This window comes from Danio rerio, chromosome 20, assembly GCF_052040795.2.
Source record: "Danio rerio strain M-AB ecotype USA chromosome 20, GRCz13ab, whole genome shotgun sequence".
NCBI lineage: Eukaryota > Metazoa > Chordata > Actinopteri > Cypriniformes > Danionidae > Danio > Danio rerio.
The window spans coordinates 57930001-57953494 of NC_141040.1; the positions used below are offsets into that span (position 1 = coordinate 57930001).

The 23494-nt window shown below is 37.6% G+C and overlaps 1 protein-coding gene and 1 long non-coding RNA gene across 10 annotated transcripts in view; both read left to right on the forward strand.

Moving 5' to 3' along the window:
* LOC147839507 (uncharacterized) overlaps nucleotides 1–23494 on the forward strand; it is a 519823-nt gene that overhangs the window by 99526 nt on the left and 396803 nt on the right. The gene's annotated exons all lie outside the window — the stretch shown is intronic.
* Nucleotides 1–23494, forward strand: part of pak6b (p21 protein (Cdc42/Rac)-activated kinase 6b) — a 60702-nt gene that overhangs the window by 18660 nt on the left and 18548 nt on the right. For 8 of the 9 annotated variants that reach the window (XR_015517870.1, XM_087297689.1, XM_087297691.1 and 5 more), the window contains 3 exons: nucleotides 2699–2800; nucleotides 11387–11605; nucleotides 19835–20332. Coding sequence is in view for 8 of the 9 variants with exons in the window: in XM_087297689.1 (XP_087153815.1) it covers nucleotides 11396–11605; nucleotides 19835–20332 (708 nt within the window). In the remaining variant the exon portion in view is untranslated. 9 annotated transcript variants of the gene reach the window in all.

Here is a 23494-nt window from a genome sequence, read left to right on the forward strand (position 1 = left end):
ATTACGACAGCTTTGAAATTGTTTTTTTATTGACTTTACTGATGAAAGTAATATAAATATCTTTGAAGTCAAAATTATTAGCCCCACTATTCTTTTCCCCTGATTTCTGTTTAAAGGGGTTAATAATTTATTTTGTCCTTAAAATGGTGTTAAAAAAATTTATTCTGCTTTTATTCTTGCTGAAATAAAAGAAATAAGACTTTCTCAAGAAGAAAAAATATCAGACATACTGTTAAAATTTCCTTGCTCTGTTAAACATCATTTGGAAAATATTTTAAAAAGAGAAAAAATTCAAAGGGGGGCAAATTATTCTGACTTCAACTGTATATACATATATAACTTATAATATTGGGGCCAAGAATATTGAGCTTAAAATTGTTTAAATGAGAATTAGTTTAAATTGCAGAAATAAGACTTTCTCCAGGAGAAATAATATTATAGGAAATACTGTGGAAAATTGTCCTGCTCTGTTAAACATTGTTTGGTGAATATATGAAAAAGAAAGCAAAGTCTAATAATTTTGACTTGTATGCTGCTCGAGTTTGCTTGTTTTGACCCATCATTTAAAACATTTGGCAAAGAAATTACTGATTTAAATTAATTTGATAGGGCAAGTAAAAGCGTTTATCCCTGTATCAGTCAGAAAGTTCATTCATAATGCTCTTCAAAAGGTCTTCAGTATGACTTGATGAATCCTGACATACGCTGCCGTTCCTCATCTCCAGTGTGTTATGAAGGATATACTGTATGACCTGACAATATTGACTTCCTGATTTGTTGCACAATGTAAGTAAACATGGCAGGATGGGCGTTCACGACTGTCAGATGTTCTGACATGCTCTCTGGATCACTATATAGCTCAAATATTTGACCTTATAAATGAATAAATGAAAATAAATAAATAAATAAATAATGTATATATATATATATATATGTATATATATATATATATATATATATATATATATATATATATATATATTAAACCTTATAAATTAATAATATATAAATAATTAAATAAAAACTTTTAAATATTTTTGGCCCCTGTAAGCAATATTATATATATATATATATATATACATATATATATATATATAATTATTTTATATATTATTATATATATTATTTTCATCAGTGAAGTCGATAAAAAAAAATTCAAAGCTGTAGTAAGACAAATAAAAAAAGTGTGTGTGTGTGTGTGTGTGTGTGTGTGTGTGTGTGTGTGTGTGTGTGTGTGTGTTCTACTGTCTGCATGTGTTTATATATGTTCATGTGTGTCTCTGGATATGCATGTGTCTGAATGATTGCATGTTTGAGTGAGTGTGTCTGTGTGCATTTGTGCATGCGCGATTTTGTGTGTGTATGTGAATGCATGCATGTGTGTTGTGTCTGTGCATATGTGTAGTAGTGTGTGCATGTGTGTTTTGTGTGTGTTTTTCTGTCTGTGCTTGCATGTTTGTGTGTATGGTTGTGTGTCAGTGTTCCAGTGTGTTTGTGCTTGCGTATGTGTCTGTCTGCATATGTGTTCGAGTTTGTGTGTGTGCTTGCTTGTGTGTGTGTGTGTGTCTGTCTGCATGTCTGTGTGAGACTATGTATGTGTGCATATTTGTGTGTTTGTTTATGCATGAGTGTATGAGTGTGTGTTTTTGTCTGTCTGCTTGCATGTTTGTGTGTGTGTGCATGTGTGTGTGCACAAGTGTGTATGGTTATGTATCATTGTTTGTGTGTGTATATGCTTGCATGTGTCTGAGTGTGAATGATTGTGTGTGTGTGTGTGTGTGTGTTTACTTGCGTGTTTGCATGTTTGTGCATGTATGTATGTATGTGTGTATGATTATGTGTGTGTGTTTACATGTTTGTGTTTGTGCATGTATGTCTATGTAAGTGTGTGTATCTGTGTACATGCATGCATGTGTGTGTGTCTGTGTGTGCATGCATGTATGTGTGTGTGTTTGTGTGGATGTATGTGTATGATTGTGTAAGTGAGTAATGAGAGTTTGCATGTGTGTGTGTTTGAGAGAGAGAGAGAGAGAGAGAGTGTGTGTGTGTTGTGGCGAGTGTGTGTTAGAATGTGATTATGTGTGCGTGCAAGTATGTGTGTGTTTAAGTGAGTATAAGTGTGTTAGAATGGCGTGTGCACAGTAGTGTGTACAGTATGCACGTGTGTGTGTTTGTGTGAGTATAACATTTGTATATGTGTGTGAGATTGTATGTATGTGTGTTGTAGTAAGTGTGTGTGTTAGAATGTTTATATGTGTGTGTGCGTATGTGGGTATGTGTGTGTTAGAATGGGTGAGAGTCTGTGTGTGTGCGCGTTTGTGTGTTTATACTGTATGTGTTTGTGTGAGCACAATATGTTTATATGTGTGTGTGTTGTGGTGAGTGTGTGTTAAAATGTGTATGTGTGTGTGTTTATGGGTATATGTGTTAGAATGGGTGAGAGAGAGTTTGAATGTGTGTGTGCGCATTAGTGTGTATGTGTGTGTGTGAGAGCTTAATTATATGTGTTTGTGTGAGTATATACATGTGTGTTTGTGTGTGAGTAAATATATGTATAAAAGAGGCTTATTTGTGTGTGTGTGTGTGCGTGTGGTTGTGTATGCGTGTGTACATAAACGTGTGCATATGCGTGTGTGTGTATGTATGTGTATGCTTCTCATCTGTCATGTGTTTCTCTCCACACCCGCTCATCAAACAGGCGCTGGATGAAGGAGTGTGTCTTACTCAGGTCCTTTACTGCTGCTCAGACTCTGCTGGAGGAAATGAACAGCTGAACTGAGGAAAACACTCGATCTTACAGGTAAGACCCTCTGATCAGTCACAAGACTTTAGTCTAACAAGAGTCAGAGCTTACTGTCGTAATGAAATCATTAATAAATCAAGACAGGATCAGATTTTATTGTGCTCAAATAAGCAAAATCTAGAGGCCTTTGCCTTTTATATAAGACACTTCTGATACCAAATGATCAACAAGAAGTCAACTTATTATTTGCTGTTTATAAAACTCGGAGAGACGACAAGACTACTGTCAGGCAGTGTAGATAATGTATCTGCTAATAGAAAGACTTCTTATCCGGCTTTAAATGATTTGGCTAAGCAAATTTAAGAGCGCAGGATATTGCAGATGAAGATTAGACAAATTAAATAGTCTTAAAACTCGATGCATTTGTTTACAAAACCCTTGCAGAACTTTCAAGAAGTTGATCATTTCAAGAAAAAATGAGGCGATGAATCCATAAAAATGGTGTTTATTTTTAGGTGGTTTTGCTCTGATAATGCACACTGTTTCTCTGTCTGCATTTTTTCCCTCAAATCATAATATTTATAAATCAACACATGTCTACAAGCAGAAAAGCTTAGGATGTCATGTCTTGTTTTCTGGAAAGTATATAAAAATCATGCATCACTGCATATTTTTTTACTAGTAATTTTGCAAGATACTAGTATTCAGCTTAAAGTGACATTTAAAGGCTTAACTAGGTTAATTAATCTAATTAGGCAAGGTAGATTAACTTGGCAATTGATTGGACAACAGTGTTTTATATGTAGACAATTACTTTTATAAAAATTGAAAACTGCTTTCATACCAGACAAACTAAAAGAGGTAAGACTTTCCCCAGAAGAAAAAATATTACACAAAATACTTTGGAAATGTCCTTGCTCAAATCAAATCACTTTTATTGTCACATGTGTGCTATGATGAGTGAAAAGCTTAGGTGCTGGCTCCAGAAAATACAAAATACAGACAGTGCAAAATACAGACAGACAGTGCAAAATACAGTGCAAAATACAGACAGACAGTGCAAAATACAGACAGACAGTGTAAAATACAGACAGACAGTGCAAAATACAGACAGACAGTGTAAAATACAGACAGTGCAAAATACAGACAGACAGTGCAAAATACAGACAGACAGTGTAAAATACAGACAGACAGTGCAAAATACAGACAGACAGTGCAAAATACAGACAGACAGTGCAAAATACAGACAGTGCAAAATACAGACAGACAGTGCAAAATACAGACAGACAGTGTAAAATACAGACAGACAGTGTAAAATACAGACAGTGCAAAATACAGACAGTGCAAAATACAGACAGACAGTGTAAAATACAGACAGTGCAAAATACAGACAGACAGTGCAAAATACAGACAGACAGTGCAAAATACAGACAGACAGTGCAAAATACAGACAGACAGTGTAAAATACAGACAGACAGTGTAAAATACAGACAGTGCAAAATACAGACAGACAGTGCAAAATACAGACAGACAGTGCAAAATACAGACAGTGCAAAATACAGACAGACCGTGTAAAATACAGACAGACCGTGTAAAATACAGACAGACAGTGTAAAATAGAGACAGTGCAAAATACAGACAGACAGTGCAAAATACAGACAGACAGTGTAAAATACAGACAGACAGTGTAAAATACAGACAGACAGTGCAAAATACAGACAGACAGTGCAAAATACAGACAGACAGTGCAAAATACAGACAGACAGTGTAAAATACAGACAGACAGTGTAAAATACAGACAGACAGTGTAAAATACAGACAGTGCAAAATACAGACAGTGCAAAATACTGACAGACAGGGTAAAATACAGACAGTGCAAAATACAGACAGACAGTGTAAAATACAGACAGTGCAAAATACAGACAGACAGTGCAAAATACTGACAGACAGTGCAAAATACAGACAGACAGACAGTTTAAAATACAGACAGTGCAAAATACAGACAGACAGTGTAAAATACAGACAGACAGTGTAAAATACAGACAGTGCAAAATACAGACAGTGTAAAATATAGACAGTGCAAAATACAGACAGACAGTGCAAAATACAGACAGTGCAAAATACAGACAGACAGTGCAAAATACAGACAGACAGTGTAAAATACAGACAGTGCAAAATACAGACAGACAGTGTAAAATACAGACAGTGCAAAATACAGACAGACAGTGTAAAATACAGACAGACAGTGCAAAATACAGACAGCGCAAAATACAGACAGACAGTGTAAAATACAGACAGACAGTGCAAAATACAGACAGACAGTGTAAAATACAGACAGACAGTGTAAAATACAGACAGTGCAAAATACAGACAGACAGTGTAAAATACAGACAGACAGTGTAAAATACAGACAGTGCAAAATACAGACAGACAGTGCAAAATACAGACAGACAGTGTAAAATACAGACAGTGCAAAATACAGACAGACAGTGTAAAATACAGACAGTGCAAAATACAGACAGACAGTGTAAAATACAGACAGACAGTGCAAAATACAGACAGTGTAAAATACAGACAGTGCAAAATACAGACAGACAGTGCAAAATACAGACAGACAGTGCAAAATACAGACAGACAGTGCAAAATACAGACAGACAGTGTAAAATACAGACAGTGCAAAATACAGACAGACAGTGTAAAATACAGACAGACAGTGTAAAATACAGACAGATAGTGTTAAAAACAGACAGACAGTACAAAATACAGACAGTGCAAAATACAGACAGACAGTGCAAAATACAGACAGACAGTGTAAAATACAGACAGACAGTGTAAAATACAGACAGTGCAAAATACAGACAGTGCAAAATACAGACAGACAGTGTAAAATACAGACAGACAGTGTAAAATACAGACAGTGCAAAATACAGACAGACAGTGCAAAATACAGACAGACAGTGCAAAATACAGACAGTGCAAAATACAGACAGACAGTGTAAAATACAGACAGACAGTGTAAAATACAGACAGTGCAAAATACAGACAGACAGTGCAAAATACAGACAGACAGTGCAAAATACAGACAGTGCAAAATACAGACAGACAGTGCAAAATACAGACAGACCGTGTAAAATACAGACAGACAGTGTAAAATACAGACAGTGCAAAATACAGACAGTGCAAAATACAGACAGACAGTGCAAAATACAGACAGACAGTGCAAAATACAGACAGACAGTGTAAAATACAGACAGACAGTGTAAAATACAGACAGTGCAAAATACAGACAGACAGTGTAAAATACAGACAGTGCAAAATACAGACAGTGCAAAATACAGACAGACAGTGTAAAATACAGACAGTGCAAAATACAGACAGACAGTGCAAAATACAGACAGACAGTGCAAAATACAGACAGACAGACAGTGTAAAATACAGACAGTGCAAAATACAGACAGTGCAAAATACAGACAGACAGTGCAAAATACAGACAGTGCAAAATACAGACAGACAGTGTAAAATACAGACAGTGCAAAATACAGACAGACAGTGTAAAATACAGACAGTGCAAAATACAGACAGACAGTGCAAAATACAGACAGACAGTGCAAAATACAGACAGACAGTGTAAAATACAGACAGTGCAAAATACAGACAGACAGTGTAAAATACAGACAGTGCAAAATACAGACAGACAGTGTAAAATACAGACAGACAGTGTAAAATACAGACAGTGCAAAATACAGACAGTGCAAAATACAGACAGACAGTGCAAAATACAGACAGACAGTGCAAAATACAGACAGACAGTGTAAAATACAGACAGTGCAAAATAGAGACAGACAGTGTAAAATACAGACAGACAGTGTAAAATACAGACAGACAGTGTAAAAAACAGACAGTGCAAAATACAGACAGACAGTGTAAAATACAGACAGACAGTGCAAAATACAGACAGTGCAAAATACAGACAGACAGTGTAAAATACAGACAGACAGTGCAAAATACAGACAGACAGTACAGTGCTCTGTTATACATCATTTGGGAAATATTATAAAACGAGTAAAGGTGCTGGAAATCCTGGAAAATGCTTGATTTTTAATGGTGTTTTCAAGGTTAGAAAAGTGCTTGGATTTTGGACAAAAGTGCTTGAACCTGCTTGAATTTGAAATTGCATTCAGGGCTCGAAATTGCGACCGTTTTGGCTGCATATGCGGCAGAGATTTATCTATGCGAGCTCAAAATATATTTGGGAGCATTTGTGCAGGTGCTTAAAATTGTTGCCGTGTGCACTGCAAAATGTTCACCACATGCGCGTATTTAGGAGCCATTCACACAAGTGCATATCTGCACCTAAAAACACCAATGCAGAGCTCAGGAATGGTTTAAAACAGTCAACATGTCATCTGGCTGCAGTAAACAAAGCCTGCAATGCTTCCCACGCCTACAAGCTCTTCTGATTGGCCCACTGCTCCTGCACTGAACGCGAATACATTGGTTAATATTCGCTGTCAATCACTCAGTCAAAGTGATTCCTTCAGATCACAGGGAGCTACAGCAGCGGAAATGTAAAGCTCTGGGTACGAGAGAAGGAAAACAACACTGACTGATTTGATTACAACAGCACCTTTATACTAAAGTAATATTGAAAATAATAAAAAGTTATATTAATGAAAGCTTACAAACTATGGTTTCCATGTTTAGTGACTGACAACAGATGACATAGGAGCAGTTTATTAATTTGCAGCAAGAATATTTTCGGATTCATAAGGATTTTTACATGAAATTTGAATAGCAGTGCACATGAAATATCATGAACGATTTATTTATTTAATTAATTAATTTATTTATTATTTATTTTTATTTACTTATTTATTCGGGTTTTTTTTCTTACTGTTGTTATTATTTGTAAGTTTTGTATGTTATCCTGGAGTTGTTTTGTCGTAATGTGTTGTTCAGATGTTCAAACGTCTTGTTTTAGTGTTGTGAAAAACCCAATAATTGTTTTTTTTATTTATATAAAAAAAAAAGCTGGGCGTCACTTAAGGACACAAAGCATTACTGGGGAAAAAAAGCTGAACAGAGATCAGACGTCAATATGTTCGCTCACACAGACAGACAGACACGACTGCTAATGTTTTCCTGCAGTGACACTATTGATCAGGTTAATGCAGGACAACTGAACTAACTACACTAACATTATGTAAAGAATAGCTGATGATGGACTGTTGAATTATTAGTAAATAATGCACACCTGGGATGCACTATTATAATAACTCCCCATCCCGGAGTGCATTATTGTGCTTCTCCTCTGGTGTCCACTGTTGAGACGCTGTGTTTGAGAGTTCATTTGTCAGGTTTTTGTCCTCCTCAAATGTCTCCTGTGTGTAGCACTAGTTTCCACATCTCCTCCTTCTGTTGTGTTTTGATGTGATTTTTGACTGTGAAATAACTAATTCAGCGGAGTGATATGGAGCTTTAATGCACTTAAAACCTGCCGGAACTACTTTTTTAATCGGACAATAAAGAAACACCTCAGAATACCCATCAGCCAATCAAGCACTCAACAGATATATGTGGTGTAATGTCATATAAAGTGTACAGCAACACATTTTTTTGTTGTATTTAATATTTTTTTTTAGGATCAGAGAGTGTAAATGTTCTGGAAATAAACCCGATGATCATATTTGAGGCTCATTATTTTAAACGTAATTTCAGTCTAGTAAGTTCTTTACTTTATAGATTTTTCTGAGCAAAAGGATACATGAAGAGCGAGCTGGAAATATGTTTCAAAGGTTGCAGGTTCGATTCCCAGTATCAGCAGGCATTGAAGGTATTGAACACCCAGCTGATGTGCTCTTGAGCAGTCAGGTATTAATAAATTAGTGCAACTGAGCTTGGAATGATCTGGTCTTTAATAATAATGTTATTAGATCATTTTTACAACATTATTTATGTTGAAGTATTCACAATTTTTTCACAAGATTGAACAATAAACTGTATGATGTTTAGCGTACTGTCCTGGGAGAGAGCCCTGAGCTCATAAGATCCTCGAGCCTGGGGTTCCCTCCCGTTTGCAGGGCAAGAGGGGAGTTTAAGCTCAGGTAGATCTTTAGAACTCTTCTGCTGTTTACAGCTTATGACCAATTAGGGATTGTTATGAAGAGATGACTACTGACTAGGAGCACGTCTTTTGTGCCAGTTTGCATTAGTCAATTTATTTAAGTCGCATGTCTTTGGGAGGAAAACCGGACTCAGGGGAGAACATGTAAGGTCCACTCAGGAACATTGACTGGCCTGGTCAGGACTTGGACCAGTGTCATTCTTGCTGTGAGGCAACAGTGTTAACCACTGGGCTGCTATGTCGCCCAATGGAGGAAATTAGGAGGAGTAGGGGTGGAAGGGGGGATTCTTCAAGGCAAAGATAACTGTGGTATGAAACTCTAGATCACAGGTGTCAAACTCTGACCCAAAAGGGCCGCAGCTCTGCACAGTTTAGTTCCAACCCTAATTAAACACACCTGATCAAACTAAAGTCCTTCAGGCTTGTTTGAAACCTACAGGTAAGTGTGTTGGAGCAGGGTTGGAACTAAACTGTGCAGGGCTTCGGCGCTCCAGGAATTGAGTTTGACACCCCTGCTCTAGATATTTATGGCGAGTTAGGAATCGTCTGATTGGTGAATCATGTATTGGCTAATACGGGACCGGCTGTGATCAATCATAAGCACAAGATCCTCTCGAAATTAGTATATAAATAAACTTCACCCTAAAAATAAAAGTAAAAAAGTATTTTTTTACCTCTGAAATACCTCACCAATAGTAATAATTATTATTATTAGTATTCAATAAAATAATAAATTACATAATATTACATTACATATAAAAGTTTAAATATTATGTATTTTCCTATTTTTATTCTTATTTACACACACATGCACTCGCACACATAAACACACACAATTGGATTTGTCTCCTCTAAATTGTACATTGGTATATTAGATTTGACGATTTAATTGTCAAGGAACATCCAGAATTGGCTGAAATGTTTATAAACAAAATCATAACATCAGAATGCATGTGATAGATTATGAATTAGCCGTTCAATCTGATCATAGGGCCAGCACAGTGGCACTGTGGGTAGCACAATCACGAAGAATCAAGACGGTTGCTGGTTCCAGCTTTGGCTGGGTCAGTTGGTGTTTCTGTGTGGAGTTTGCATGTTCTCCCTGTGTTGGCATGGGTTTGCTCCGGGTGCTCCGGTTTCCCCCACAGTCCAAACACATGAGCTATAGGGAAATTGGGTAGGCTAAATTGTTCGTAGTGAATGAGTGTGTATGGATGTTTCCCAGTGATGGGTTGCGGCTGGAAGGACATCCGCTCCCTAAAACATATGCTGGAATAGTTGACTGTTCATTCCGCTGTGGCGGCCCCAGATTAATAAAGAGACTTAGCTGAAAAGAAAATGTCCCGCGGGCCAAAGTTGGCCCATGGTAACCTTTAATTTGGCCCACCATTTCATCTGAAAAGAATGTTGGGAAGGTGGTTGGAGCAAACGCCTTTAACAGAGATGTTTTATTGCTGAGCTACAAAAAAAAGCAACTGAAATTAAATGTTTCAATTAAACAAATGAATCAGACTTTTAAAATGTAAAAGCTGTCACAAAAAGCAATGCACAAGACATCGGCAAGCAAATTAAGGCAAAGGCAGGAGCAGGTCGACTAGTGCTTTCAGCATTGAACTCCATTGTGTTATAAATGGGATTGTTTATGTTTTTACTGTAATTAGTTCATTATAAAATGTTTAAAAATTATACTAATTAATTAATATGAGGGCTGCACGGTGGCACAGTGGGTAGCATGATCGCCTCACAGCAAGAAGGTCGCTGATTCGAGTCCCGGCTTTTTCATTGGCGTTTCTGGGTGGAGTTTGCATGTTCTCCCCATGTTGGCGTGGGTTTCCTCCTGGTGCTCCGGTTTCTCCCACAGTCCAAACACATGCGCTATAGGGGAATTAGGTTGGCTAAATTGTCCGTAGTGTTTGTGTGTGTGTGTGAGTGTGCATGGATAAGTTGGCGGTTCATTCCACTGTGGTGAGCCCAGATTAATAAAGGGACTTTGTCGAAAAGAAGATGAATGAAAGAATGAATAGTTAATACGATTCAAAGCAAAATTTTCTAGTTATTTTTTAAATATTTGCAAATAAATCAGGAAATTACTCATGGCAAACATATATTTAGCCCACACCCCTCAATCAAGGGTTTTTGACCCTTTATAAGAAAAGGTTTGGGCACCCCTGCTTTAGAGGTTTTTATTTTATTCTACAAGCTTGTGAAATCCAGTGTACCAGAATCAGTACATAGTTTTTTGTTTTTCAGACTGTGACCTCAGTTAAACCTGCAGCAGTATTGAGCCTGTGTGAAAGTGCTTGTGCAGAAGATCAAAAAGGGGGCGTGTCATCATGTGTGTGTGATTGACAGCTCAAGTCTCCGCCCCCTCTTGAGTGCTGTTTTGTTAGTGTGTCGGCTGGTGTTTGTTCACTCTCTTCAGCTGATCATGTCCTGTGTGTTATAAAAGCAGCTTCATGGTTTTTCTGGATAAGCTGCGTGTATCGTATGATGATGCCAGCAACTCTTGCTTTCCACAGGCCGCCAGAATGTTCCAGAGGAGGAAGAAGAAGAAGAGGAAGTTGGAGATCTCCACACCTAAGAACTTCCAGCACCGCGTGCACACTTCTTTTGATCCAGTTCAGGGTTGTTTTATCGGGTTGCCGCCGCAATGGCAGAGCCTCATAGAGACGCTGAAGAGGCCCAAACCAGTGGTGGACCCGTCCAGCTTCACACAGGTGCAGGTCAGACCACAGAAGGTAAAAACACCTGCTTATGGATGCATGCATCGTGTGTGTGTGTTTTAGAATAAACAGTTATATTGATCATTATAATATAACTTGATTTATATATTGTTGTAACTATTAGGTATATAGCACACGTTTTTTTTCTTCTGGAGAAAGTCTTATTTCTTTTATTTCGGCTAGAGTAAAAGCACTTTTTAATTTTTTAAACCCCATTTTACAACCCAAACTCATTCTGAAAACATAGTCCTGTGGACGTTTCTGGAGACCACGAAATACGTCCCGGTAGGTACGTATGGCTGCATTTCATTTTCTTAAGCGAACGCTACGGGGCGGTGTGACGCCGTTCCCTTTCGCGCTTGCCGGCTGACAGCTTACCTCCGTGTGGAGGGCTTTCCCGCCGCAATTAGTTTGTCTGGTCAGCTCATCGTGTGCGTCGGCGGACTTCAGATGCAGAGAGGAGGAGCTGACAAAGGCGTCCAGCTTCGAGTCCGGGGAAGAGCGGTTCCAGAAATCAGGTAAGACAAAAACAGAATCCAAAAAGTAAAGCGAACGAGTGAACAACAGGGTGAGAACGTGCTAAAATCCGAAAACGTGTAAAAAAAAAAAAAAAAACAGACGAGGGCTTTTCTTTTTCTAGACGGCTTTTCTAAATTGTTGCTCGGGTTTAGGAAAGTGAGTGAGCGGGCGGGCGGTAAAACTGGTTGGGTTCAGGGAAGGAGGAGGGCGGGTCAGCCGATTGGCCGGTCGCGCAGTCAATCATTCAGTCAGTCAGACAGCGGCCTCTGGTGGGTTGACGCAAGAACAGCGTGGGCGTGAACGGTACTCGCGAAAGACATTCCAGATACGAAAAAGCGCACACAGCGACCTCTTGCGTATTCACGAAAACAAAATCTGCACAAATACTTACCTCCCGGGACGTATTTCACGGTATCCAGAAACGTCCGCTGGACTACGTTTTCAGAATGAGCCTGGGTTGCCATTTTAGGGACAAAATTATTAGCCCCTTTAAGCATTATTTTTTTCCGATAGTCTACAGAACAAACCATCGCTATACAATAACTTGCCTAATTACCCTAACCTGCCTAGTTACCCTAATTAACCTAGTGAAGCCTTTAAATGTCACTTTAAGCTGTATAGAAGTGTCTTGAAGAATATCTAGTCAAATATTATTTACTGTCATCATGGCAAAGAGAAAATAAATCAGTTATTAGAGATGAGTTATTAAAACTATAATGGTTAAAAATGTGGTGGAGAAATCTGCTCTGTTAAACAGAAGTTGGGGGAAAAAATAAACAAGGGGGCTAATAATTCTGACTTCACCTGTATATATATGTCTACATATATTTCTAGATCTTATTTTCCTCCAATAAAGTATTCTAAAGTATTCAATTAATAATCTCCAAAATTAATTATGAATTGTTCATAGCAGTTTGCATATTTTCATAAATATCCAGTAAAATAAGGTGTCATTGTTGTGCATGGATAGATCCTGTACGTTGTACATTCCTGTAATACTATGAGATGTTTTACATTATTATGTATTTACTATGTATTTAGTAACCAGGTCAGTGAATCTCACAGAAACACATCCTGATCATATTTCATTCTGAAAAGAAAGAAAAAAAATCAGTGATTGCTTTCGTTATAAAAATCTGTACATAGTTTGAAATATTTACAAAAAAAGCTATTTTCTCTCAACAAAGCAAAACATATGAGGAATATATAAACTTATGTTGACATAAACTGATAATAAATATGATTTATTTATTCATATTTGTTTGGTTTTTGCACAGCTTTGAGACTATTTTTATGACAATTCAACAAATTTATCTGGAAAATATTATGTAGTTATCTTGAGTTTTTTCTTTTATATTTTTGAAGAACACAATTTTATTAGTTTTTCTGACTCTAAATCTTGTCTACAAACATTGAATTCTTTTAAACTGGAGCATCCCATTATTATTGACATTTTTTATCAAAGTGAACGAACTACAGAGAAAGTTTTATAATATAGTTTTCTGCTGGATCCCAGGACATGCTGGAATATTTGGAAATGAACAAGCTGACAAAGCCGCCAAAACAGCCCTTACAAGATAAAGGAGTGCAAAATCCAACCTTCGGATTTAAAGCCACTAATAAAAGGCGATATTCTAAACAAATGCCAAGCAGAATGGGATCAGTGCTCGGAAATAAACTTTTTGAAATTCAGCCAGAAATAGAAAGAAAATCTCATTTATTTTTAACTCAAGACGCGATGAGATTGTTTATACATGAACATTACTTAAAGGAGAAGAAACACCCAAATGCCAATATTACAGCAGAAACCAAACTAAACTAAAGTATGTTAAACACATACTTGTGGAATGCCCTATTTTTAATGTTATCAGACAACAATTTTTATCAGGAGAGACTTTAAATGAAATATTTTTAAATGTAAATCCTTCTAAAACTGTACAATTTTTAACAAAAGTAAACATTAAACAACAGTTTCAGATTTTTATCTTATATATTATCATTATGGCGAGGCAGTGGCGCAGTAGGTAGTGCTGTCGCCTCACAGCAAGAAGGTCGCTGGTTCGATCCTTGGCTCAGTTGGTGTTTCTGTGTGGAGTTTGCATGTTCTCCCTGCGTTCGAGTGGGTTTCCTCAGGGTGCTCCGATTTCCCCCACAGTCCAAACACATGCGGTACAGGTGAAATTGGTAGGCTAAAAATTGTCCGTAGTGTATGTGTGTGTGTGTGTGTGTGGATGTTTCCCAGAGATGGGTTGCGGCTGGAAGGGCATCCACTGCGTAAAAACTTGCTGGATCAGTTGGTGGTTCATTTTGCTGTGGCAACCCCAGATTAATAAAGGGACTAAGCCGACAAGAAAATGAATGAATGAATGAATGAATGAACATTATCATTATTATTATTTATGTATTTTACCTTTTGTCTATTATTTATTGCTGTTGGTGACTTTTAAATGTTAGAATATTTTTATTACTATAGAAAAGTAAAAAGAAATGGAAATAAACCTAAAATTCTCTCTCTCCTATTTTTTCCAGCTAAATTTGAAATACAGTAGTATTTTCTATAAAACATCACACAACAGAGCCTTATATACAGTTAACACCAGAAGTTTACATACACTCTAAAAAAATGAACATAATCATTTTTAATAAATGTCTGATGGTAAATCATACTAAACCTTTACTATTTCAGGTCCGTTAGGATTACCTAAGTGATTTACATTTGCTAAATGCCAGAATAATGAGAGAATTCTTTTTTATTATTATTATTAATTTCTAGACGGTCAAAAGTTTTCACACATTTCCTTGGTATTTTTTAGCTTTGCTTTTAAACTGTATAACTTTGGTCAAATGTTGTGGGTCTCCTTCCACACGCTTCTCACAATAGTTTGCAGGAGTTTTGACCCATTCCTCCCCACAGAATTGCTGTAACTGAGTCAGATTTGTAGGCTGTCTTGCTCGCACAAGCTTTTTAAACTCTGCCCACACATTTTCTATAGGATTGAGTTCAGGGCTTTGTGATGGCCACTCCAGAACATTCACTCTGTTGTCCTTATAGCACATTTGAACTAATTTGGCACTATGCTAAGGGTCATGGTCTGTCTGGAAGAGCCATTTGTGGCCCAGTTTTAATTTCCTGGCTGATGTCTTGAGATGTTGCTTCAGTATTTCTCCATAATGTTCTTTCTTCATGATGCCATCTATGCTGTGAAGTGGACCAGCAAAACACAACATGATGCTGCCGTCCCCATACTTCACAGTAGGGTTGGTGTTCCTAGGCTTGTGCGCTTTCCCCTTTGTCCTCCAAATGTAACACTGCTCATTATGGCCAAACAGTTCAATCTTAGCTCAATCAGAGCACAGGACATGTCTCCAAACATGAGTCTTTTTCCCAGTGTCATTTAGCACATTATAATCTGGCTTTTGTTGTTGATTCTGGCTTGTTGATTCTCCATGTTGTCACACAAGGAAGCAGTGTGTTTGAGCTTTTCCTTCAACACTATTCTACAGTTGTGCCTCACATTAACTCAAATGTCGTCAATTAGCCAATCAGAAACGTTCAAAACCTTGACATCATCATCTGAGCTTTTTCAGAGGCAGAATAATCTTATTGTGTGTAAACTTGACTTTCAAGAAGAGTTAGAACAATTTCTCAAACAATATCTCTCTCATTATTCTGCTATTAAGCAGAACAGAAACAAAATTGATGATCCTAACTTACCTAATAGAGAAACGTTCAGTCACATTAACATCTGACTTTTTTAATGTTTATGTGCCCTTTTATACAGTGTATGTAAACTTCTGCTTTCTACTGTGTGTCTTATATTTTTCTTCCAGTCATGCGCGTAATGGCTCTGCAGTAATGGTGCATCTGTTAAACAGGTTCTGTCTGTGCTTAATATCTCCTCTGTAATATTTCCCCAGGGTTCTCACGTATCAGGCGCTCCATTCAAATCTTTGAACAATCTGATCTGAAGTGTTTCTGTGGGCTAATTATGACCTGACAGACCTGCTCAACATCACACTTATATAATCATTTACTCTAGTAAATCCTGTGAATGCAGACGTGCTGTTTCAGAATCATCAAACCTCTCATCTGCTGATCCTAATCATTTATAATAATAATGACAACATTGGGTGGTGCAGTGGCTCAGGGGTTAGCACTGTGGCCTCGCAGCAAGAAAGTCACAGCTGGGTCAGTTTGCGTTTGCATGTTCTCCCCGTGTTGGCGTGGGCTTCCTCCAGGTGCTCCGGTTTCCCCCACAGTCCAAACACATGCGCTATAGGGGAATTGATCAACTTAATTAGCCGTAGTGTTCAGTATGTGTGTGTAAATTAGTGTGTATGGGTGTTTCCCGGTACTGGGTTGCAGCTGGAGGGGCATCCGTTGTGTAAAACATATGCTGGATAAGTTGGTGGTTTATTCCACTGTGGGGACCCCTGATGAATAAATGGACTAAGCCAAAGGAAAATTATTGAATGAATGAATGAATTCCAAGGGTTTTTTCTTTAAATTATAAGACATTTTACGAGTTATTTTCTTAGTAATAAAATATACATTCTGAACTCATTAAAAACTAAAACAACAACGACAGAACATTTAACATTAATGCAGAGATTGTTTAATATAATATAAAATAAATATGAAAAATATTCAGAGAAAAAAAACATAAGAAAAGGGGAGGCAAGATTTACTGGGTTATTGTTAATACCCAAACACAATATTATTCCCTTCAGTGTCCTTCCCTGTTCTTTACATTTGAGAAGCAGGGTCCAGAGCTTATTTTCAGCTATAAATAACTCATAATTTAATTAATATATTAATGAATTCATAATTTAATTTAAATATGTTAATAATTCATAATTTAATTAATTAATTTTATTAATCATATTAATAAAATTTATTATTTAGTTAATATGATTATTTAGGACATCACTTTTGTAAACATGTTTCAGAAAAAAATATCACCATTGTGCAAAATATGTCAGTGAAAGAGTTTTTAGACTGAAGACGGGTCTGTAAAACCAGGAAAAAAATAAATATTTCATATAAGTAGACGGCGTTTATTGATCTGTAATTGCCTTTTTTCAATAATTGTGCTACTAGATGTCTATAACATCATCATTAGCACTTAAAAGTGATGCTAAAAAAGATTTTGTGCTTGTCCGTTTGTCTACTTCTGAAGAAGAACCTTTCGTTTCATTTTCACAATCCAATTTCCAAAATAAAGCAGGTGTATAATGGCAAGCAATGAAGCAAAGGCCATGGCTGTGTCCGTGCTTGAGCTCGCAAACATGAAAACAATTTCAGCTTTAATAAAATTCATTCATTCCAGCATTCATTCATTTTCTTGTCGGCTTAGTCCCTTTATTAATCCGGGGTCGCCACAGCGGAATGAACTGCCAACTTATCCAGCAATTTTGATGCAGAGGATGCCCTTTCAGCCGCAACCCATCTCTGGGAAACGTCCACACACACATTTACACACACACTCATACACTACGGACAATTTAGCCAACCCAATTCACCTGTACCACATGTGTTTGGACTGTGGGGGAAACCAGAGCACCCGGAGGAAACCCACGCGAAGGCAGGGAGAACATGCAAACTCCACACAGAAACGCCGAGGCTCAAACCAGCGACCTTCTTGCTGTGAGGCAACAGCACTACCTACTGCACCATTGCCTCGCCTTTAATAAAATTGTGATTTAAAAAAATAAAAATCAGAAAATGTATGAGTATTGAAGCACTAAAGCACCGTCAATGAAGATAACTTGTAAAATGCAAATAAAAATGATTTCAGACAGGAAACGGCTCACACCACTAGCGGGTTGTGGGCGCCCCCTAGTGGAGGTGGGGCCCTAAGCAGCTGCTCAATTCGCTTATAGAAAGGGGCCGGCTATGCTCCTCTCCACCAAATCAGCTGGTGTATGGTGTACAGTCTGGCGCAATATGCAATATCAAGCTGGATACTGCACACTGGTGGTGGATGAATAGATTCCCCCCAAAAATGTGTAAAGCTCTTTGAGTGTCCAAAAATACGCTATATATATATATATATATATATATATATATATATATATATATATATATATATATATACATGTAAAGAATTATTATTGTTATTCATTCATTTTCTTTTTGGCTTAGTTTCTTTATTAATCTGGCGTTGCCACAGTGGAATGAACCGCCAACTTATCCAGCATATGTTTTGCACAGAGGATGCCCTTCCAGTCACAACCCAACACTGTGAAACATCCACACACCCATCCACACTCAGTTTTAGCTTACCCAATTCACCTATGCATGTGTTTGGACTGTGGCGGAAACCGAAGCACCCAGAGGAAATCCATGCAAACACTGGGAGAACATGCAAACTCAGAAACGTCAACTGACCCAGCCGATGCTCGAATCAGTGACCTTCTTCCTGTGAGGTGTTTGTGCTACCCACTGCGCCTCCGTGACACCACTATTATTATTTGATGATCGTTCGATTAATTTCTTCCGTGTTTTTATTTGTTTGTTTGATATTTTTATGTGTAATTTTGTATATTTTATGCAGATCACCTACAAAATCCCTATGAGAATAAGCTGACGAAAGCTTTCCAAATAGAGTTTGTTACAACCTCTTTGATGTTAGTCTAGGGTAAAAGTAATAACATTTAAAAGGTGTGGTACTTTTACAAGATGGTGGGTTAAAGCAAAAGACACAAACAACAAGACTGCCAACAAAAGTGATTAAATGTACAAAAAGTGAAATCAGAATAATGCCCAAATATATATACAATAAGAAAAATATTTACAATAATAAAGTAAAAAAAAAAACAAAGTATCAAACAAAATTAGGTCAACTCAAGAGTAAGGGGACGCTAGTGAAGCCAAATCAAAGAAATAAATATAACAAAACAATTCTAACTCATAAGCAAACCCCTTACCTCACTAGAAACATGAAAAGAAAAATCTTCAGCGCCGAGCGCCGTAACCTTACCTATTCTGAACTAAAACAAAACAAATACATAAGTGGCATTCACTTTCTTACCTGGTGTTTTAAACAATGGATTGACTACGTGTATGTAAGATGGAAGTCGTACGACATCTTCCCTGTCCACCTTAATCTGAGGACAAAGTTAACTATCAATAATCTCTTTTTGTTTGCCAGGTAAGAGTTGTGCCAAAGTAACAAACAAACAATCGAATATAAATGTACAGAAATCACAAAGTCGTTCAAAAATGGGCAGAAAATATACTAAATAATTTTATCCAAACAAAAGTTAAGCAAAATTAACGAATAACAAAATCATGTCGGCAAAAACACACAAAAACAGGATCAAAGGAAAAGCGCGCTGTCATCCGCTCTCCCTGGCGTCCTTATATGTGACAGCGCCACGTCACCCAATGATGAGTGACTGGTCTCCTGACCAATCGGCTTCCGCGAAGGCGTACCTAAAGGATACGACAGGTAGAGATGGGGAGAGAGAGAGAAAAAGAGAGAGAGAACGGGACGCAAAAATTCCACCAATATACGGCAACCGTAACAGAGTTGATGAAGTTGTTTTGTGAAATTAAATTAATCTCGCAACAGAAAATGTTTTTCCAATATGGTGCAGCCCTACCGTAAACGCTCCTGCAGGCTGTAGGGTGACAGTAGATGTGCTTTAATCTGGTATTCCTCCTGTGTAACTAAAATCTTGAGTCTGTGCTGGTTTTGACTGCTGTGTTTTCTCTTGTAGAGCATCGTTCGTGGAAGTTTCATCGGACACGAGGACTACATTTCAGCGGCGATCGCTCAGATGAGCCGGCTCTCCGTCACCAGCTCCAACTCTTTAAGAAGAAGGAGTCCGTCTGTGAGAAAAAGAGCGCAATCATTGGGTCGACTGGGGGAATTAGCAGAAGCAGAGACTTATGAATATGAGGAACTCAATAATACTAACCACAGGAATAGTTCAGATTTACACAGAGGATCCAGACCGATCCAGAGTCCGCAAACTGAGTCTAGACACTCACCAGCAAGAGCTCGATCCGTTCACGAGGCGACCATGTTTACAGGACTGATGCCCAGAGATATCTTACTGCACAGGGCTGGGTGTGAAGGAACCGATAATGCTGGGAATAAACCAAACCAGAGGCCGGTGTCGTGTTTGTACAGCCAAAGTGATGGAGCCAAACTGAACTCGGATCAGCTGAAGATGGAGACGCAGAGGAGGCCGCAGTCTACCTATGACTTTAAGGTGCGTTTATTTTAGGTTTAAGATTCTGACACTATGATAGCCTTGGATAAAAACATCACGGTATTGTGATTACTGCTCTAAAATATATTCTTTATAAATGACAAGAACTTTTTTCTCCAATACACACAATATATTTGATTTTAAAAAAACATTTCACATACTTTGGAGCAGGTAGCACGTTCGCCTCACAGCAAGAAGGTCGCTGGGTTGCAGGTTGGAACCTCGGCTCAGTTTCAGTTTCTGTGTGGAGTTTGCATGTTCTCCCTGCGTTTCCTCCGGGTGCTCTGGTTTCTCCCACAGTCCAAAGACATGCGGTACAGGTGAATTGGGTCGGCTAAATTGTCCAAAGTGTATGAATGTGTGTGTGAATGAGTGTATGTGAATGTTTCCCAGAGATGGGTGGCGGCTGGAAGGGCATCTGCTGCGTAAAAAACTTGCTGGATAAGTTGGCGGTTCATTCCGCTGTGGCAACCACGGACTAAGCCGACAAAAAAATGAATGAATGAATGATATTTTGGAGCATGTAAACATGTCAGGCTGAATAATTAAAACAAATTATTGACTATTGGCGGCACTGTGGCTTAGTGGTTAGCACTGTGGCCTCATAGCAAGAAGGTCACTGGTTCAAACCTCGGCTGGGTCAGTTGGCGTTCCTGTGTGGAGTTTGCATGTTCTCCCCGTATTGGCGTGTGTGTGTATATGTGTATGGTTGTTTTCCAGTACTGGGTTGCGGCTGGAAAGTCATCCGCTGTGGAATAGTTGACAGTTCATTCCGCTGTGGTGACCCTTAATAAATAAGGCACTAAGCCGAAGGAAAATGACTGAATGACATGTTAGGAAATAGCTGACTCTTATATGATAGTCATTTGTAGACTTTCTCTTGTAGTGTAAGATCTTATTACACAGGCTGCAAAACAATTTCCCTCACTCTCATGTATTATGTTGGGATATTGCTTTGCCTGGTCCTAAAAGCTCGGGGGTCTGGTTTTATATAGGTTATTGCAATGAAAAAAGTAGATTTTTATCTGCTAGTTCTGACATTTTATGTGCAATTCTGTTTATATTTCTCTCTTTTTTTGCTCATGTTCATGAAGTTGTGAGAAATCATGTTTGGGAGAAAAATTGGAAAAGAAATATGTCCATTCATTCATTTTGTTGTCGGCTTAGTCCCTTTATTAATCTGGGGTCACCACAGCGGAATGAACCGCCAACCCATCCAGCAAGTTTTTACGCAGCGGATGCCCTTTCAGCCGCAACCCATTCCTGGGAAACATCCACACACACATACACTCATTCACTACGGACAATTCAGCCTACCCAATTCACCTGTACCGCATGTCTTTGGACTGTGGGGGAGCACCCGGAGGAAACCCACGCGAATTATGAGAATAAGATTTGAAATAGAAGCAACATGTCAATTCAGATAAATCCCAAGACCAAAAGTCAAATTGTGAATCGCTTAACTTACACTCAATTAGTTTTATTTTTCATTCCATTAAACATACAGACTGTTTCAAGGAAACACAAAATAGAGAGATAATTGTTTTCCACCACATTTCTAATCATAATAGTGTTAATAACTCATCTCTAATAACTGATTTATTTTCTCTTTGTCATGATGACAGTAAATAATATTAGACTAGATATTCTTCAAGACACTTCTATACAGCTTAAAGTGTCATTTAAAGGCTTCACTAGATTAATTAGCAAAAGTTGGTTAAATGATATTGATAATGTTGTTCTGTTAAAAGAGCACAGGAAATATTTGCAAAAGAATTTAAATTTCACAGGAGGAATAATAATTTGATCTTCAACTGCAACTGGAAAATAAAGTCAAAGTGTAAGCAAAAACAGCTGGAAACAACCTGTGTAATTCATCAAGCTTCCATATCACCCAGCGGATTGACACTGATAATATTACTGAATATTCAGTGTCTTTTACACCCCAGCTGAGCAAGATGAAGGTGGAATCTGACAGTGGGATGTTTACAGTAGTTATGACGCCGCTTGAGTTTGTAGCTTGCAGTCATTGATTTCACTGATGATAAAAACCTTCAGCATTAAGTTTCAACACAGCCTCTGATTGTCAACAGGAGAAAAAAAACTGCATTACATTACATTACTGTTACATTTAATGTTTAATACATCTCACTCTGCTCAGTGTAGTAAATCAAACTAAACATTGCATAATACATACCGCTGAAGTCAGAATTATTCACCCTCGAGTTTTTTCTTTGTCAAATGATGTTGAACGGAGTCAGGAGTCTTTCCACAGAATTTCCTCTAATATTTGTTTTTCTGGAGAAAGTCTTATTTGCTTTATTTCGGCTAGAATAAAAGTAGTTCCTAATTGTTTTAAACCCATTTTAAGACCAATATTATTAGCCCCCTTAAGCAATATTAGTGTTGGATTGTCTCCAGAACAAACCACTGTTATACAATGACTTTCTTAATTACCATAACTTTACCCTAATTACCCTAGTGAAGCCTTTAAATGTCACTTTAAGCTGTATAGAAGTGTCTTGAAGAATATCTAGCCTAATATTATTTACTGTCATCATGACAAAGAGAAAATAAATCAGTTATTAGAGATGAATTATTAAACTATTATGATTAGAAATGTGCTGAAGAAATCTGCTCTCTGTTAAACAGAAATTGGGGGAAACTATACAGAGGGGGGCTAATAATTATGACTTCAACTGTATAAATGAAAGAATGCACTTACAAGAAGTCAACAAGCTGGAGATAAAGGTCTCTGAAGCTTTAACAATAACAAAGTCATCCTGTTATAGATTATATCATGTTAGATTCCCCAGAATTCAGAAACTGATAAAGCGCATGCTTCAGATATAAAGCAAGCCGCTCTGTGGATGCAAGTGTTATGCTTACAGTACATGTGTTGACAGTACACCTGATGTGGTCAAATTAATCTTCCTATGTGTAAGGAGGGATGAATTGAAAGAATAAAGTATTTTTAATTTGTCAAAGTGAAGGAAAAAAAATGTTGCCATACAAAGTAAATGAAACGACAAATGAATTTTCCACAGCTCAGAACTTTTCCTGTAATCTCCAAAAATAAACAAATGAAAATGAAACAAATGGAAATTAAATTGTGTGTGTGTGTGTGTGTGTGTGTGTGTGTGTGTGTGTGTGTGTGTGTGT